Source organism: Ambystoma mexicanum, chromosome 8 (assembly GCF_040938575.1).
Source record: "Ambystoma mexicanum isolate Mex_15411 chromosome 8, UKY_AmexF1_1, whole genome shotgun sequence".
Taxonomy (NCBI): Eukaryota; Metazoa; Chordata; class Amphibia; order Caudata; family Ambystomatidae; genus Ambystoma; species Ambystoma mexicanum.
The window spans coordinates 449,077,618-449,096,443 of NC_090929.1; the positions used below are offsets into that span (position 1 = coordinate 449,077,618).

Consider the following 18,826-nt stretch of genomic DNA (forward strand, 5'->3'; position numbering starts at 1 on the left):
TTTTCCATTTAATGGGGCCAGACATTTCTTGCTTATTTTTGTTATTTTGGTAACTGGGTGAGTCGATCCAGAAGAAAGAGAAACTATTCTTCCACTGAAGCGCAACATGACTATTGAAGATTGAAGTGGCCATCATTCAGCTTCCACGACATAGACCGAGATGAGAGTTGCAATTGATTTAGCTTTTTTGCATATGTGTGTGTTTTTTTTTTTTTTAGCAGCCTAGTAGCTTTTCTCAGTGCCTGTTTCTTTCAACTTATTTCACGATCAAAGACATACGCCTCCTCCCCCAGCAAATTCTTATTCTTCCACAGCGATGAGGCTTTCGTAAACTCCTTCAAGGTCTACAAAGTTTTGTTAAACTCCCTTGGCGTGCATGCTGAATTTTTACTCTTGCCGTCTTTCCCACCATTCTGACACCCCCTTTTTTGAGGGATTTTTTGCAAAGTGAGAAAGTCTATTATATGCGGAAGTTGCAACCAAGTTCTGGCATTTTCACTTTCTAGGGTCAAAGGCAGTAAACACTTGGACAAACATAGCAATCAGCTTTGAATGTTCACCCTTGTTTGTGTCAACCACTTCAAAAGATTTGATCTGGACGGAACTAATGTTTGCTGTAAAAACATTATCGTTGAAGAGGATCCCAAACCACATAGGAAGTATTTTCCTATGTGAGCTCCAGGAGTTTATCTGCAAAAAGCCCCACCTGGCCATAAAGTGTGACCATATTCTGCCCATTCTGGTCCTTTCATTAGGTGTCCCTTTCTCGTCGGAGCATGATGCAAATAGACCGTCCACAGAGTTTACTCCAATTTCAATACTGGGGCAGAAATTATTTAAGTACCCTACAATAACTATGGGTTGAAGAGCAGTGTTACTATTCTCAGTCCACCCAATGCGATTGCCCTCAATTGCAGAGAGCGTCTAATTCAACTTTCAGTGGATTAAAATGCATTATCAGTAGCATTTGGCTTGCCAGATCCTTTAATGTTCCCTTCATTTTTACCACACAGATTGACATAGATTTTGAAGGTGAAGGTGATTGAGGAGCAGTTTTAGACATTTTTGATCGCACTCATCAATCCTCCAAAAGGTCTTCCACGTTGTTTTTTTGCGTGGGATTCGAAAATCCTGCAACCTTCCAACACAATGGATTTTTTTAGCCAAGTTTCTTGGAGGCATATACAGTAATAAGTAGCATGTAGCTTGTGCAAATATCGTCAATAAAGCTTCTGAAGCCTCTTGTATTCCATGATAGTAACCTGAACTCAACATCTTGCAGTTTATTTTGTTTGATTTTCTAAAGAGTGAAGACAGAAGGACCAAGTTGCTGGGTCAAATGCCATTGTGACTTTCATCCCTCCACCTTCACTTTCCGTACATAGAATGCCTAAAGAGTCCATGAGCCCATCCAGTAATCTGTTATTGACTGTTTTCTCTTTAACATATTCTTTTCATAGGAGTCAAAGCCCTTTTTATCAACTCTGCTTGATTTTTTAACATCATATCTCACAAACTGAGAAAAGAAATTTACCTCAAATATTCAAAGTGAATTACGATCGAAAAGATAGTCACATTTCAGGTCTTCAGTTGTGAAGCTTGGTAAATCTGATAGGATTGCAAGTGTTGAAAGAACTTTGGCCCTATTCAGCGGGATACATTTTTCATCCAAGATAAGTGATTCAAAAAAATTGCTACTACTATTCGGTCATTCCTTTATTTCATCTCCTTTTCGTTATATCCTTATTGCTTATATCCTCTTCCAAATAGACCACTGGAATGGATTATCCTTTTGTAGTACATGGTGCGTCTACTTCAACTTCTGATATTGACCCTACATTCCTCGTCTCTCCGCCATAGATGCTACTGCATTATCTGCTTGGGACTGCATGCTTAAAGTAGTTTCCTTCATAGTCTCACTTTCCAGATAAGATTGTCGTAAATTTAATTCATTGTATTTCTTGCGCCTTGCTTTATTGCTCATCCCACTTTAACAAGCTTGCAGGCTACTGATTTCAGAACACATATTTGGGGTAATTAGCATATGGTTATTCTTTGTGGATATCCCCACGGTGTTGTCTTCCTTTCCCGTTCTTCTGTTCTTGCCTGGTTTTATGTCGACTTGGGACCACTGACACGTAGCTCCATTGTTATGTTCTAGTCATCTATGCCAACATAGTTAGACTTGCATTGTCTATTTAGCGGTTTCATCGATAATGATGAACTCTAGTGTAATATAGTTGTCATGTTCCACCGACCTGTGATGGAGAGTGGAAGACTTAGTATTTTTTGAAGAAACTTTCTTGAACCTCTATTCCTAATGGTTTGCTTTATGTTGAGACCCGCTGTCAAGGTGTTGGCCATATTCTCGCCTCCAGTATGCAGATTAGAATGAGCCTGGACTTGTTCACTATTTTACTGGTCGTCCTCATCACACTCAATTACGTCTTAGCGGCATGGATTCCTATTGGGAGCAGGTTGAACAGCCTTCTATTGGAATATTGGAATTGTACTCACTTTGATGATTAAGCTCGTTCAGACTTGCGGAAGTCGAACGTACTTCCAAAACCACTGCGTCAAAGACGTATGAAAGATTGTAGACCTACATTTAGGGCAATCAGCGGATGCTCCCTGGGCTCATTGATGTTATTGAGACCATGACCAGTGGCATCCAAGAGGTCCTTAGTGCGAGTTAGACTAGATGTTATGGGCTCGACAGTCGATAAGATGGCTAGCCTCCAAAACCTGAGGATTCTCTTGGGTGTGACCCTCTTCTGTCTGGTCATGGATAGTCTTCCCCAGTTGAATGCAAAGATGTAAACAAGTCTCTCAGTTGAAATCAAATCGTCAGTTAAGTCCATTTGTCCGCCAGCTGGTACATCCTGAAAGGACTCAAATAGTCTAGGTGATGCACTCAGCCTTGAGGGCCCAATGTTTTTACTCCAGAGTTAATCAGAACTCATAGCTACTTCTAAAAGTAGTCATGTTGTCCCTTCTTTCTACCTCGCTTAGTACAGGACCTGAGACCTCTGAAGTCACTTGCTGTCTGCACAGTTACCTCAATAAAGAGTCTTATCGAGTTTTTTTGAGGGGATTTTGGGGAGAGAAAAAAAAAAAGGTAAATATCCCCTGTCCTTGACTTGCCACGTTTACTTTCGTTTTGAATATTTGAAATTACTTTTTCCAACGCTGTATTATTGTTGCTCCTTTGATTGTACTTTATTTCTCCATCCTGTGCTTAATTTTCTAAGAATCCTACTGCCTAGTGTATCTTTTCCAAATTGTGCTATTGGCACGCACTGGAATATTCAACACAAAAGACACATTAAAGACAGGAAGCTTGATCACAAGTCTTTCTCAAATAACCACGAAAATTCAACAAGACCGACATACATGAGATGCAGTCAACCTAAACGCACATAGAGGATGTCTTTCTCATCATCCACAAGGAGACTACACAAGTCTATTCCCAATAGACCTCGCAAAGAAAAAAAAAAGAAGAATCTTCACTGTTGCGACACCGCAGTCACCACAGAAAATAGCTGAACTGCCTCAATTTACAAATACTTGTTCTATTTTTTTATCCTGTGGTAGTGAGGCCTCACTCATCCCAACGCTGCACCATGAGATACTAATGGGGAAACATAATTATGGTAATTATCAGTAAATTCGCTCCATCACGAGGAAATAATTCCTCAAATGAGTCAAACGTAGGGTTTTACAATTTACTGTCAGTCTTACTGCAACACTTCACCCATGTTTTATAAAGGGGCTCTGGGGCTTAACAAGCGCGCTGCTTTGACGAAAAGATCCTGTATAACGTTACTACTGTGACAGATTTAATAGGACTTTACTGCCCACTGGTGCGGCTGCAGCTAGCGTGCTTGAAAACTTATTGCAGAGCTCGGAGGAGGTGGGTCATGTGCTGAGTGCTGGTCTGTTTAGCCTCCTCAATAGACAGAACACTCCCCAGAACAAACCAACCTTTTATTTCTGTGCGAGGCCAGAGGACGCAGGCAACAAAGACCACAAAGTCATGCATTCATAGGTGGTTTGGTGACATTTTGGGCGATGGGCCTCCATGACACTGGGACCCTTCCTTGCAGACAACAGAAATGGACATGGGTGGGTGGTTTAGGAGAAAGTTTGAGCCCAGTCCAAATTGTGACATCTCAGGAGAGTGTAGACTTGTGCTTCTCTGGCTGCTTTTGTGTGGGAGCAGATCTTGTAGGTCATTCTTGACTCAAACTTGAGGGGATTACAGTGCCCTACCACAAGTTGGATCTACACCGTCAATAACAGAGCTTAGAACTCAGAGGCCACGTATTATGAGCCTTGATTTTGAAATTGTTGGTTAGTGGTTTTCAATGGGTTCTGATATGGGAGAGGGGGTGGGAGACCAGCGAGGAGATGGGGACAAACTACTATGAATCTATATTTTCGGTAGATGTGGGGCAGTGCACAGGCGATGAGCTGGGCGCGACAACCAGGTTCCATAGTAATTCCAACAGAGAAGACCCACCAAATGATCAAAATACTTGCTCTTAAAATATTATGGGGGGATGAACTACTGGATTAAAAAAGTTGATCACTTGCTTAGAAACCAAAAAAGGATTGTAGCCCTACAGGAGACATTTGCTCAGTCAGGCCAGAAACAAAGTGAGGCTTAAGCACTACTTCAAGATCTTTCATGCTTTGGCTGGAAGCAAAGGTTGTTGCACTGTTAGGGATAGGATAGAGTGGTTAAAACTGCGCCTCACTCACAATCTATGCCTCAAAACGCTGTTCAAGACAGCTTTGAGGCATCCTCTATACTGAAAGGGTTTGGCAAAGGTGACAATCTTGATGGGCTATTTTAACCTGGCTTGGTCCCTGATCTTGGATAGAAGTCAAGAGAACACAAAGGGGCGGTAATGCATCCACAGCACTGAAAAAGGCAACGGAAATGTTGAACCTTAGGGACGTTTGAAGGAAGATGAGGGGACAGGAATGGGATTTCACTTTTCTCCATCCATATGACACTCGAGGAAAGACTATTTGGGTCTCGGATCTTCTGCCTGGCTGGGTGTAAGAAGCATCAATAGGACCTTCTTGCATCACACCTCAGTCCAACCGCTTCTCCTACCACAAAGGGAAAGAGGGTTGCGGAGATGGAACTTCCCATTTGAAATTAATGCTCTTGACCAAGAAGATAAAGGGTAGGAACAGTTACTTGAGTAAAATCGACAACTAGTGTGACATGGGATGCATTCAAAGCAGTTATCAGGGGCCCACTGATATCCTTGAAATCAAATCTCAAAGGCAGTTGATCACCCTATAGCAGAGCCTCGAGAGGAAATTGCTTAAACAAAGACACTTGGAAAGAAATCTCTCCAGAGCCAACCGTAGAACATTTAGGAGGATTGCAACTAGAAAGGATACAAATTGGGCATACTGAGAAAGCACTACTATATGCCAGGCACCGAAACTATGTGCATGCGAACAAGGTGACAACTTTTTGGACACGGCTCTCAAGAAGACAAAAGGGATACAAGATGATCGGGTCTTCAGTAGGAAAAGAGGGGGGGTAACAATTACAAGCACCAAGAAAATTACAAGTGTGTTGGCCAGGTGGTTATGAAGCACTTTATACCTCTCACTCCCCCTGTCGAACCACAAGAGCTCTGCCCATTCCGCAGACCCAGCCCAGATAATAGGGAAAGATTGGAAGCAGCAATAACAGAAAGAGGTTGGGACGTGGGCTCATAAAAGCCTCTGAAACAGCAAATCAGCAGGTCCGGACTGTTTTCCAGTCTTTTTTTAATAAAAGAGACTTGTTGGCATCCAAACGGACTAGCCTGTACTCCTTTTGCTTGTCATAGCAGATCACAGCATCAATGGAGGATGAAAAGGTAGTTCTGATTCTGAAAATGAATAAAGACCCAACCAAATGTGGCTCATACCACCAGATCTCTGCTATAAAAGATAGAAATCTACTTCAAAGTATTAACATATTGGACACTCCTTCTGGCATTGAATGATGCAGATCAGTATGTAAGGTGCCATCAAACCTTTGGCAATGTGAGGAAAGAGGTTTATTTAACTGAGAAAGCATAGAAAAGGGACACCCAGTGGTGGTCTTCTTTAGATGCTGAGAAAGCATGTGATCGAGTGGAGTGGTCCTTTCTCTGCGCAACCCTTCATCACATGGGATTTGGAGATCCATTTATGTGCATAGTGCAGGCTAACTAGATCACTCCTTCCATGCGGCTATTGGTCAACAATGCCTTGGTTAATAAGGTTGGGCTACAAAGCGGCATTAAGCAAAACTGCCCTCTGACCCACCCTACTTTTTGCAGCATTTCTGCAACAGTTTCTACTTCAACTGAAAGAGGTGGAGGAAATTATAAGGATCCTTTTGCAGAGGCAGACCTTAAAGTCTCAACATTCGCAGACTGTTACTCACTATCTGATTCAGCTGGATCTTTGCCATCAGTGCAGCGGGATTTGAGGCGATTAGAGAAGTGGTAGACTTGAAAGTAAACCTGAATAAATCAGAATAGATCCTTCAACTGACTCTACAGAGAGGCGCTAAAAGTAGCAAGGTCAATCTCACCCTGTACATGGTCGAGCAAAGGCATCCAATATTTGGGGGGGCTGTTGCACACCAATACAGTCAAAAAGATATATGCTGCAAACTTCCAGACTATACTGCGCAAAATAAACTCCTCAGATGGGGCCCACTCTTGATCTGATAATTAGGGCAATTGCCTCTTAAAATGGTAATCCTTGCCTAAGGGTGCCGTTTCTATTCCAGGCCATACGGGATCCAATCCCCCAGTCAAGCATTAACTAGACTATTTGTCTGGAAGGGTAGGAGACAGACTCCCACAAGATTTGTATGGCTCCTAGGAACAAAGGGGGTCTATTCTTTCTACCATATTATGAAGCTGCCCTGATCTGTCTCATCAAGGAGTGGTTTATAAAACACAAAAAGTTTTAAGCCAAGATGGATATAGCAACCACTAGATTAGGTTTTGTTGGCCCCTAAATCTGGCAGACCAAGAAATATGTGACCAGGTCAAATGACATGGCTAGTGGGGGACATTTGGGACTCACCGAAGGAAATCACAAATACAGCATTACTTTCCCCGTTCAGAAATGCACATTTCTACCCAGGTTTGGACGATGGCAACTTAAAATCATGGCAGGAGGCTGGATGCCTCAAAGTGACAGACCTCTTTAAAGGACCTGTAATTAGACCCTTTGTAGACTAAATAATATTTTCAACTAGGAAAGGGAGCACCATCATTTCCAGTGCCAACATTGAATCTCCAATCCCATTAAGAAGCTGCTTCCAGGGCTTGTACCGGCTTTGAAAAATTCTTAGTGACCCTATCATGGTCTAGAAGATTGTCACTTTACAGGTTACTGCAAGAGGCACTACCAGAGGAGGAATGGCCGTACATGAGTAAACAGTGAAGAGATTTTAACTAAGACAACCCTAAGAGCACTGGGAGCTCTTGAGCATTCCCAAAGAGGCGCAAGCCATCCAAATCAGTGAAATATGGTATAAATTAATGATCCAAATGCATTCTACCCTGGTAAGCCAACAAGACCTACACTCAGACGTCCCCCATGTGTTGGATGAGCAGTGGTGAATGAGGCCTATGGTTGCACAATTGGTGGTGTTGCCCTAAGATACAGTACTTTTGGGGGAAGATAAAGAGTCCCTTCAGGGAATGTTTAGAATCCCATCCCTAGCTTTGCTCAGGGTATATCTCCTGGGGTTGAGGGAGCCAGAGGCAACACCACAAGAAAGGGAAGTTAGAAAGGCAGCTTTACTTTTGATTGCCCAAGGGTGGAATGGATTTAAAAGGTCCCCACATTTCCTGATTGGATACAAAAGTTATGGCACTAGCATTAGAATGGATAACTTACTCACTGCTGCAGGACTATTTAGGTTTTTGCTCAGACTGGTTTCAAAGTCCTGACACTCCTGAAGGAGGATTTCATATTGCCATTAAACCTGTAACGACTGAAATTACTGAACATCGATTAGTTGTCACCAAGATCGGTTTGAACTAAATTGGTCCATTTCAATGTGGTTTCATGTAAAAGGGTGGGGGAGGTTTTTCTGTTTTGCATTTCAAAAACACTATAAAGATATAAACCTGGCTAGTACACTGCAATACATGAACAAGGCTAGTTGGGTATTTGAAAGAAAGTATTAAAATGTTTGTTAAGTGTGTCAAATGAAACACGTGCAGCTGCTGCCTGTTCAGGTCAAGATGGGCAGTTGGGGGCCGCATGTGCAGGGCAGATTCACTACTCTGTATTGATGCAAGGGGACATGACTAATTATAAACAGGGAAATTAATGAAGTCTACGTCTACTGAACCTCCTAGTCAGTACCTCTCATGTAACTGTCCATCTGATCTCTAGGGTCTGTTCAGCTTTTGAGTCTTTTCTTCCTCACCTTTAACATCTTAACATTGTACTTATTTTAGCATTACTTTCTTCATTCATGACCGCTTTGCTTTTCTTCCACTTTGAGGGGAATTCAGTCACTTGAATGGAGCCATCTTCAGACAACTATGGTCACCTAAATCGAACTCCTTACCAGAGATTCAGGCACATTGTGCAGAGAAACCAGCACACCAGGCATATTTCAGTTGAAATCGCAAACACCATTTTCCACTGAGCAAACTTAATCAAGGGAGTACATAAAATTGAAGATTATGTTTCAAAGACTCCCTGTAGTTGGCCAATAACTAACGTGTTCTCTTGTAATTGACCAACCAGTCACTACTCTTGACAAGGACATGCAAAGTGCTGGCTGTCATGACCTTCATAATTTGGTTTCATTATACCATGTGACATTTGTAGGACTGTCCAGCTAGGGCAGGTGTCTGCAAACGTTTGCTCTCCAGATGTAAACTATAACTCACCATCAGCCATAACCAGCATAGTGAATGAAGAATCCTATGCTAGACCAACACATTTGGAAAGATAAAAGAGCAAGAAACACTGCAATCCAATAATGCAGTTTACTGCCCATGATTGGTCATATGCATGCAAAATGTCAGCAGTTTATATCATAATCGAGGCCTGAGCTCCTGAACAGTGACCAGGCAATTAAGTCGAAAGCACCAAAAACCTCATTCCCATGGCTAAAAATGAAGTCTGCCATACCCTTGCCATTTTCTGTAATGGCACTCAGGAGAGCTAGGCCTAGATGCTTTCAGTGTACCATAAACTGCATGTAAGCGCAGATAAAAAGCACACAGTATAGGGTAAAGCCTTGAGAGGGAAGAACATGCATGCAAAGGTAATGTCAGAAATAGGTAACCAAAGATAATATAAAGACCCACATAAGGAGGGGAGCATTTGGGGTGTACGAAAACAAGTTTCCAGGCAGAGATGAGGCCAAGGTAGAGAAGTTCAACCAACTGTCTGAGAATGGAGACTGGCTTGTAAAAACATAGCCTCTTGGGATAATATGTAGCACGTACATTGATCGATGTTGTGAACCTGAAATAATAAGGACAAGCTGCATGCACATCATGGACATTATGGGTTAGTAAGACAAGCTCCTACCTTGTTGACCAGAGCAGGTGCAATGGTGTTATTGATGTGGTCAACAGCTTTTGAGACACCTAGAGAAAACAAGCATATCAGTCACTCAACCAACTCACCACTCAAAAGCACGACAGGCATTGCTAGAGGACCACCCTTCTCAAAAGATGTACATAGTACAGATCACTGTGGGAGAAGCTTGGTGGTGGCATTATAAGGCAGCACACATTGTGCACTAGAATACCTACAAGTCACAGCGGCCAGTAGACGTGCATCATCTAGGAATGCCTGCATGGAGAGGTTAGTCTGTAAAACCCATGCATTCACCAGAACGAACATCATAACCATAAATGCACACATCTGTTACCTGAGTACACAAAGCAGGTCCCAAGAATTCGTTAACATATTTCACAGCTCTGGAGACACCTGATCAAAGCCAAATGTAGGAGGGAGAGAGAAGGTGGAAAAATGAACGGAGGCAAAGGAAAATGCAAATCAGGGAGCTGCTGTACAGCAGTGTATGTGATCTCTTGTAAAGAAAAACTGCCATGCCCAGAGCATTGGTGCCATAGGTGACAGACATCAGTAGTACTTCCAGAATGTAAAAGCAGCCTAGAGCCTTTATGCAGGAGCCTGGAGTTTTTTCAAAAGGGAAATTATGTATGACAGTCATTAAACAATAACGACTAGTAGCGGTAAGGGGGGGGGCTAGTCTCAGCACATATTTAGTAGTTGCAAGAGACACCACCAAGCAGAATGTTGGTTGAATAGCAACTGTTATAGTAACTGGTGAATGTTCGATTCAAGAGGGTGCAGACAAAGGAGATAATATACAATTAAAAGCAGACTGCTGCAAAGGTGGTTGAAAATGAAGTAAGCAATGGCAACATCTTCAACATGGAACAATATTTGCAATTCGAGCCATGTTCAGACTTGTACATAACCCATATTTCACAATGACATCCATTTAGAAAATAATGATGAGATAGGAGGCGAACCAGTTGGTCTTACCTTTCCCCATGAAGGTGGTCTTGTCCTCATCACGAAGTTCCAAGGCTTCATAAATTCCAGTGGAGGCACCGCTAGGAACAGCAGCTCGAAAAAGACCTGCAATAGTCAGAACAGCATCCCATCTGTTAGCAGCACAATAAGATCAGGATCAAGAACAGAGTTCTGAGAACAAACCCTACACACCAAGGACCACCAGGGCAGGAAAGCAACTTAAACTGTATAGCAGCCGCTGGCGAGACAGGCAGAGTGTGCAGCATGAAGGGCTTGCAGAGAACCCACCATACTTTGCTGCATTTCATCCGAATTAGATCCCAGTTTAGTGAATGTATACCACACGCAGGCCTGTTGGGATTGGTTTACTTCAAGAATCGTCAGTGAGTCCAAGGAGACCGCAACTCACTAGAGATAATTTTGACATTTTGGTGACCACCCTTGCTCATGACTGTGTAGAAAAACCAAATTAGAATTCCAAAATCTAATACGTTATGAGTGGTTCCAGTAGGGTTGATCTAACTAAAACTGAGTAAGCCAAAGGGAAGAACCTATTGGAGCATTTTAAAACCTCTTTGTAAATGTCTTAAGACATGAGCAGAAGGGAAGGAAAGAGTAGCTTCAAATCAGTGCATTTAGGAAGGATTACTTACCTATAAACGTTTCTTATCCTCCCCATTTAAGGCTTTGGAGTCTGAAGTGAATCTTCCCCAGTGTGTCTGGAAAGTTACATTTTTTAAATATCCAATGGGCAGCAGAGTCCTTTGGCATTCAGGACTACACTCCTTTAGTACACTTATTTGTGTAATTGTTAAAAATAATTCACACAATTTGTTACAGCATAAGAACAAATTAAACGTACTAATAAGTAAATAGAAAAATGCAACAACCGGAATACGAAGTCACAATTAATGCCCTAACTGAGAAAACAAGATTAGTAATATTGTTAAAGAGAATCAGGATTTAAGCATTACTGACAAAATGTAACATTTGTGACCGCAGTGAACAAAGATCAGGTGCCAGTTTAAAATTCGGTGCCAAGTTCTCCTCATATAGACAGGCGATATACCTGAAACAAAATGCTCAAACGTTAATGCTTGTAGTTCACGTAACGCAAGACAGTTCACAACCCAGTGTTCAAGCATTTCTACACAACAGAAAGGTTGACAGATGCAGAGTTGTTCAAGTTCATTCTACTTGTGATATTTCATGAGTCTTGGTTAAATGTAACCTTATTCGCATAGAATTAAAGCCTGCAAGCTTCGGAGGGCACTTAATTACGTGGCTATACAAGCTCTTCCCCAAGTCAGAAAAAAACAAGAGGACACTGAATCAGCTGTTTGACACCAGTCTGAGTCCGACAAGGGGGTTCACAATTAGATCCTCCCTGGTTGCACCAAAATCTAAAAAGGATACGATTGCAAGTGTTGACCCAGACTGAAAACATTGCCGTCTCGACTCACAAGTGAGTCAAAGTACAGAGGATAGGGAATAAAATCCCACATTTTCTGAAATAAAAGATCTTTTGCCACTTAATTCTAGCTTTCAGTGATGTTATTCCCAACTCTACCCTAACCACCACACAAGGGGTAGAATTTGTTAAGGCGAGGACCTTTCCCCAGAGGATATCCCTCCAGGCAGTTCGAGACTCCGCCACACATAAGAAAGGAACAACCCAAGTTTTATAATAGCGTATACGAGGAAGAGCAGAAAAAAGGCTAACTCCAATCGAGCCTCATTTGGGATTCGAAGAGAACCTGATGCAAGATGTTCAGCCATACAGGGTTTTGGAGGAGATCCTAAATGCCAGAGAAGTAAAGTCCTTAACTAAGTCTAAACAAGAGTTAACAATATGCCAATTAAAGGACAAAAGCTTCCGGGTAGCTTATATTTAAAAGGACTTTTGTTTTACATATATTGACCATCAGTTGTACAATATCTCTCAAGGGCACTAATAGATTTCTGTAATCTATGGGGTTCGATGAAATAAAACCAAATCGGCATATGCCAAGAAATGAAAAGCTGTAAAGCAAAGCTTAGAGGAAAACAATTTACCTTTGATAAAAAAGGACAATAAATCAGAAATATATGTCAAACAAAGCAGGGGCAAGGACACATCCTGGTCACAGGGCGTCAGAAGTAGTTATCCCCACCCCCCCCCCCGACATTTTGCCATACATGTCCAATCTAATTGTTAAGGATGAATTGGCATGAAGATTAACCAATATAGCCAACAGAGAAGCCGGCATAGCCAAGTCACAGCAAGTTGTCTCCATAATTTGGCTCTGCTGACAAATACGTTAAGACAGGTCAAAATCCCTGGACTACTGGAAAAAAACAGAAGCTGAAGATGCTTCTGTTTCCAGCTTGATGAGGCTCCTATTTGGTGGTCAGTAAGGGGGATCTGTTATCTAATAGGATCTGGTCGGTCTGCCTCCTCTTGTTCAGAGCCGTGATGCCTTTGTTAAGAAGTAGGTTAACACTTACTAAAGAGCAAAGACAGTTCTATCCGGTCCCTACACCTTTTCTAATTCCTGACTAACAGATGTCCAACCGATCAGACCCTGAGGGCCAAGCTTCAACCTGTGTAACTACAAGAGAATCAAAGATTTTAGAACGGGTGTGCAGAAGGGTGTGAGGGCAATCATTTGTCAAGATTCTGTCTGTCGCTCTTTTTAAACATTGGGACTACGAAAGCAGTCTGCCAGGAAATAAGAATAAACTTGAAACAGGGAAAAGAACAAAGAATAGTTGCCATCATAATTGGATTTTTAACCATAATTGGAGAAATGCAGTGGGCAGCAGAGTCCTTTGGCATTAGGAAGACTACAACCAGTTGCAAAAACGTCAAGGTAGGGCATGTGTATTCATTACCTCCTGCATAAACCTCAAGTGCTGTATCTAACCTGTAAGCTATATCTGGCTTTGGTGCAGGCAAAATATCAGACAATAAAACCTGATTTCCAACACTGTCGCAGAATTCCAACCGAATTACATCCACTCACAGAAACACACGTGCAAGGATCTCCTGCTTCAATGGAGTGACCACAGTTCTACATGTTTACCATTTAGTGGTAAAGACATTTCAACTCATAGGACACTAAAAAAAGGACACCTTTTGGCAGTCTGTCTAACCTAAAGCACTTACGATTTATTTTTCCTCGCAATGACTGGATGATTAACATTAAGTTTAAGCATTTAAAAAAAAAAACTGCACCCACCATCCCCCTGCAGTTTAAAAAGGAAGACGGATTTTGTTAGTTCAATGCATGAATTAGTTCATTCTAAACTATATTCTTACATCAAGTGCAAGACACATTTGCTTGCTGAATATTAGAAGCTCATCACTATACGGTTAATGATCCATTGCTGATAGTCCTACAATCATGTATTTCATCATGCATTTCCAATTCACTTTCAATATGTTTTAACAACCGGACCAATGCAAACATCAAGGTTCTGGATACCGAGCATCATCCTTGTCCATAGAGATTCAAGACATTCTTCAAACTTAGTATTGGCGAATTTCATTAAAAGGTTTGTTCTCACAAGTCTAAAATAGAAACATTCCAACACTTAGTGTTTAAGGGTTTAATTTGGTTCAGTACATGACAGGAAACGACAAATCGCTGCACATTCCTCCCCTTTTGCTCTTTCCCAGTGTCTTGTCCTTTCTCTTGTATAAAAGTTATTTAGTTTGAAGCGCATATAACATCTATGTGTAATGTTGCATGGAAATACACTTAGATAACTACAGCGCAGAACTCTTTCTGGTATACTTGGCATATTTTCTATATGTACTGTAACTGCTTAATTCGTCTATTGTTTACATATGCTGGTCTAGTACTTAGATCTAAAAATGTAACATCTAGTTCACCCAAAACTCTTGCATATTCTCATGGAATTGCTTGATAGAGCCAATACTGTTTCCCATTATCACATGCTGAAAATCCTGGTGGCTCAACCATTTTAGCATAATTAGACAGAGCACGCCACTCTTCTACAAGAGAGACAAGACCGAGCTCATGTCCAATTATGCATTTTGGAATTGCTGGAGACAGGTGCAAGGCAGATTTCAATAGACGCCCTTGCAATATATCCAGATATTATTCAGCTCTAACACACACATGTCAATGATGTATAGGAGAGCTAATTTGACCTTAAGATTAAAGAAGTCAATTAAGGAGACTAAAGAGAATATACAGTACTTCCTAAGATTCACCTTTAACTGGTAAAAGTAGAGGTCTTGCTTTCAAGTAAAATGTTTCGGTCGGTATTGTAAAAGAAGAAGTATTAGTAATATAATACCTGAGATAGATGGTATCAGATGATTGAGGAATTGATGTATTATCGATCACCCACCGATATTGCTTCACCTTTTTCTTTGAGTTAAAAACCATCATATAGGTTTTTGTGGCGTTGGGTCTGAGATAGTGGGAATTGGCAAACTATTCAAAAAGGTGTAGTTTCATTTGTAATCCTGATGGTGTAGGATTGAATAGGAGGACATCAGCAAATGTTAACCAATGGAGACGTGCAAGACCTAGTTTTATAGAAAAAAAAATAATTCTCTTTCCATTACTCGTGATCACTCGGGTAAAGATTGAGTAAAGTGGCTGCTAAGTTACAACCCTGTTTTAGTCTGAGATATCTTCTTACTGACTCGGTTGTCGCACCTTTGCGTTTGAGTAGGATTATTCAGAATATGAATACAGCGGGAATGCCCAAATTGTCCAACTTCCTCCATAACAGGTTACTTACCACACTTTTGAAAGCAGCCATACCTATAAATGCCATATAGACCGGGCAAGCCACTTTAATTTTTGTGCCAGCTAGTATATGTGACATAACAGTTGTGTTTAGTATCGTACTCATTCCTTTCCTGAAACCTGTTTGAGCTTTTGAGTAAGAATCATGTTGAGCAATATATTTTTCTAATTCATGCAATATCAGAACAGCAACGATTTTAGCAACAGTATCCATCAAGGAGATCGGGCGGGAGTTGTCGGGTTTAGTTGGATCCCGTTTTTTAAATATAGGTATCACAGAAGTAACCCATGACTGAGTAATGTTACAAGACAAAACAATTAGATCAAATTTAATTTTAAGAATTCTGGCCCATAGCGCAGGATCTGCCTTGTATACGCAAGGCGGTATACCGTCAGGTCCTCCAGCTTTCGAATGAGATAGCCTGCCAATTGCCCATTCAATATCCGCTAGCGACCAGTTCAATTTTTGCATTTCATTAATTTGTGTATATTGATATCTGCAGTTCTTAAAACGTTCTGGAAGTTCATATTTAATTGTGATATATGCTTTCCATACCTCAGCTGAAATGATGTTCACAGAATCTCAATTTGATTGCTTAATTGCTTGCCAAATGGCCCTCGAATCATTTTGACAGATCAATTTTGTAAGTGCACAATTTTAATATGAATATTAGAGTTCCTTGTGTTTTCATATTTCTGCAAAATCAGATTTTTTTTAAATAGTGAAACTACAAGGTACCGAGTTGTTCCCTTTTTAGAGTTCTCAAATTTCTGTTCTTTTCTCTTTTTAGCATTTTACACATAAGATCAAACAGGTGAATGTTGCCCTCTTCGTGTGACTTCTGTTTTGATTTCAAGTATGTTACCGCTTTACTAAGTTGGAAACGATCAACTCCCTTTGCAGGATTGAATAACTCCCATATAAAGTATTCATGTGAATAATCATTCAACTCTAGAGTCCCCCTATAATCAAGTTGTTTACACAACCCAGGATTCTTTCTAAGTGAGATGTTAGCCTGGTGTATCTCAGGTAAATCCAGCAATTTTGCAACATCCAGTCGTGAATGCACAATATCAATATATAGCAATCGTGGAGCATGATCACTATAATTCATCTCTTGTACCATTACTGGGTCCACTAAGGGAGCGATTGAGAGATACAAAAATAGTCAATCATTGAGAGATACGCACCCCGGCTCCATGTCTAATGTGCGCCTGCCTCATTACATTCAATTAAATTAATTGCCCAGTCGTCGAAGTATGCCACCCATCTATTACCTTTCATTTTGTCCCTTTCCTTTGTTTGGACATAAAGTAAAACCGATCTCGTACTACAATCGAGTTAAAATCTACACCAATAATAATTTCGAAGTCACTCTTGCAACATTGCATATTCTAGACATTTGTCAATCTCAAACATCTGATCGATGGTCATTTTAAGTAGGTTCCAATACAAAAACACTCATAAGGGTGGATTGCTTTTACTTTTTTTCTAGAGTTAGAGCGAAAGCTAAAATATGATCATATTCATACATGAGCTCAGTATGACATTCAGTATTATTGATAGCGATGGCTTATCCACCACAGGGACGTCCTTTTGCTCTAGTTGCATGTGAGCAATAAGTTTGCAATACCAGTGCATTCGTTTTCATTGTTTCCTGGATCAGCATTACATTCGGAAGTTGGGTGGGCAAAAGACAAGCCGACCACTTTAAAAGGTTATGGAACCCACATGAACTCCATGTTCCGATTGTAAACCCCTTTTTCACATATAGCTATTTTGATGTTTTCACCGTTTTAGTATTCAGCATAGTTCTCAAAAGGGGCTCCACCCATGTCATCTCCTTATGTTTCCCCGCAATGGCCATCAATTGTGAAATACATAAGTTCTCATCATCGGTGTTCACATCGTCACAGAGTTACTCCCCCAAGCTCACCCTGATTAGGTAGTGGAGGTGCAAGAATTCCTGCGCAATCGTTTCATCATTAAATGCATGTAGTGTGAATCCTAGCTCCATCAGCTCAGATCTATATGGCCAAATGAATTTGAGCACGTTTACCGATGGTAGGCAACATATCATTTTGTAGTTCTGTCGAGCAAGGGAAAAAAAAAGCTTGTCAAGTCGGCTGTGGTTAATATTCTTAACTGAGGGATGCAGGAAATTAAAGAAAATAACTGCGATTTATTCTAGCATCGCCTAGTATCCCAACCTTTCCTTCCAGACCAATTATATTAAATTCGGTACTGGAAGATTGAACATCTTTCAAGGAATTTGTAGTTTTAAAGCATGAGCAATCGTACCATTTAACAACTTGTGAGCAGTCTCAGAAACAGTGGTTAGCCCTGAATACGGTATCCCCTCGTAAGCTGTAACTAGGGCCTGTACTATTAATCAGAGCTGTTACACACAATGGAACAGTAGTTTGTTTGCCCAATTGTAGTTAACATTTCACCCCCAGTTGATTTGAGTTCCTTTATTAGGGCCTCTGAAGTAATAAGGCCATGTTCCAAGGCTTTCCTCAAGGTACTTAGAATGCAAGCGTGAGATTCAGTATTATTGCTACTGTTTAACTGAGCAGACTACCTCCCTTGAGGCGTCAGCCACATGTGGGTTCATACTAGGATTGCAATGGGCAGGAGACACTGGTTTCGTCATGATGCACGATTGTGCTATATTAATAAGTGGGAAAGACTTAGAAATGCTACTTTGCTCCACAATTTCCCCCATATACAGACTGCTCAGCGGTCTTTGTTTCAGGAATTACCCTGAATTTGCTAGCTCCACTTATAATAATAAATCCTTTTGTGTCCATTTTAGATTTATCAGAGGACTGTTCTCGCTTGGAGCAACAAACCTCAATTTAGGAACGCCGTTTTTCCTTATGTTTATGAATGTTACTGTCAATTTGACATCTTTTACCACTCCCGTCCAAGGAGTGCAGGCCCTTGTTGGTAAGGGTAGAATCAGTAGTTGCGCACTTCCTTCCTTCTATGGGGAAGTAGTCTTTAAATTATGTTATGTCTGACTGAGAAGCACGACAAGGAAGATAAAATGTTTTTCCCGATTAAAATGAAGTCGGAAGAAGACATGATGGCGTGCCTGCACAACTGGGTATCAGCCTAGGATGTAGCGCTCAATTGATATGCCTCTTATTTTATGCAAATTCAATTTGAGATGGTATACAACTCTTATCACACCCCCTTTTTCAAATACACCGGGTCACAATGGACCATGAACCAGGCCGGTGAAAATAAGATATTTATTTTAAAATTCAAAAGAAATTATACCATTTTTAATATGGGGCAGCAATCACCAATGGGGTGATAATTACAATGGAAATGGAAGCAATGCACATGGTTAACCTTCTCCTGGGGGAATCAAAGAGTGTCTCCTGGGTGGGACCCAAATGTTGGCTTTGGGCGAAACCAGCCTAGACAACTGAAAACACGGTCAAGAATGAGCACTGTCCACTAAGGTGACAAAAAAGACCAATGG

General features: G+C 41.0%; 1 protein-coding gene across 5 annotated transcripts in view; it reads right to left on the reverse strand.

The window, feature by feature from the left end:
• The window catches only part of ENO1 (enolase 1), a 220,188-nt gene that overhangs the window by 174,165 nt on the left and 27,197 nt on the right, over nt 1-18,826 (reverse strand). For 3 of the 5 annotated variants that reach the window (XM_069610033.1, XM_069610035.1, XM_069610034.1), the window contains exons 3-4: nt 10,570-10,665; nt 9,580-9,638 (exon numbers count right to left, since the gene is read on the reverse strand). In XM_069610033.1, the coding sequence (XP_069466134.1) occupies nt 9,580-9,638; nt 10,570-10,665 (155 nt within the window). Of the gene's footprint in view, nt 1-9,579; nt 9,639-9,925; nt 9,985-10,569; nt 10,666-18,826 lie in introns of all 5 variants that reach the window. The other 2 variants (XM_069610036.1, XM_069610037.1) reach the window with 1 other exon arrangement.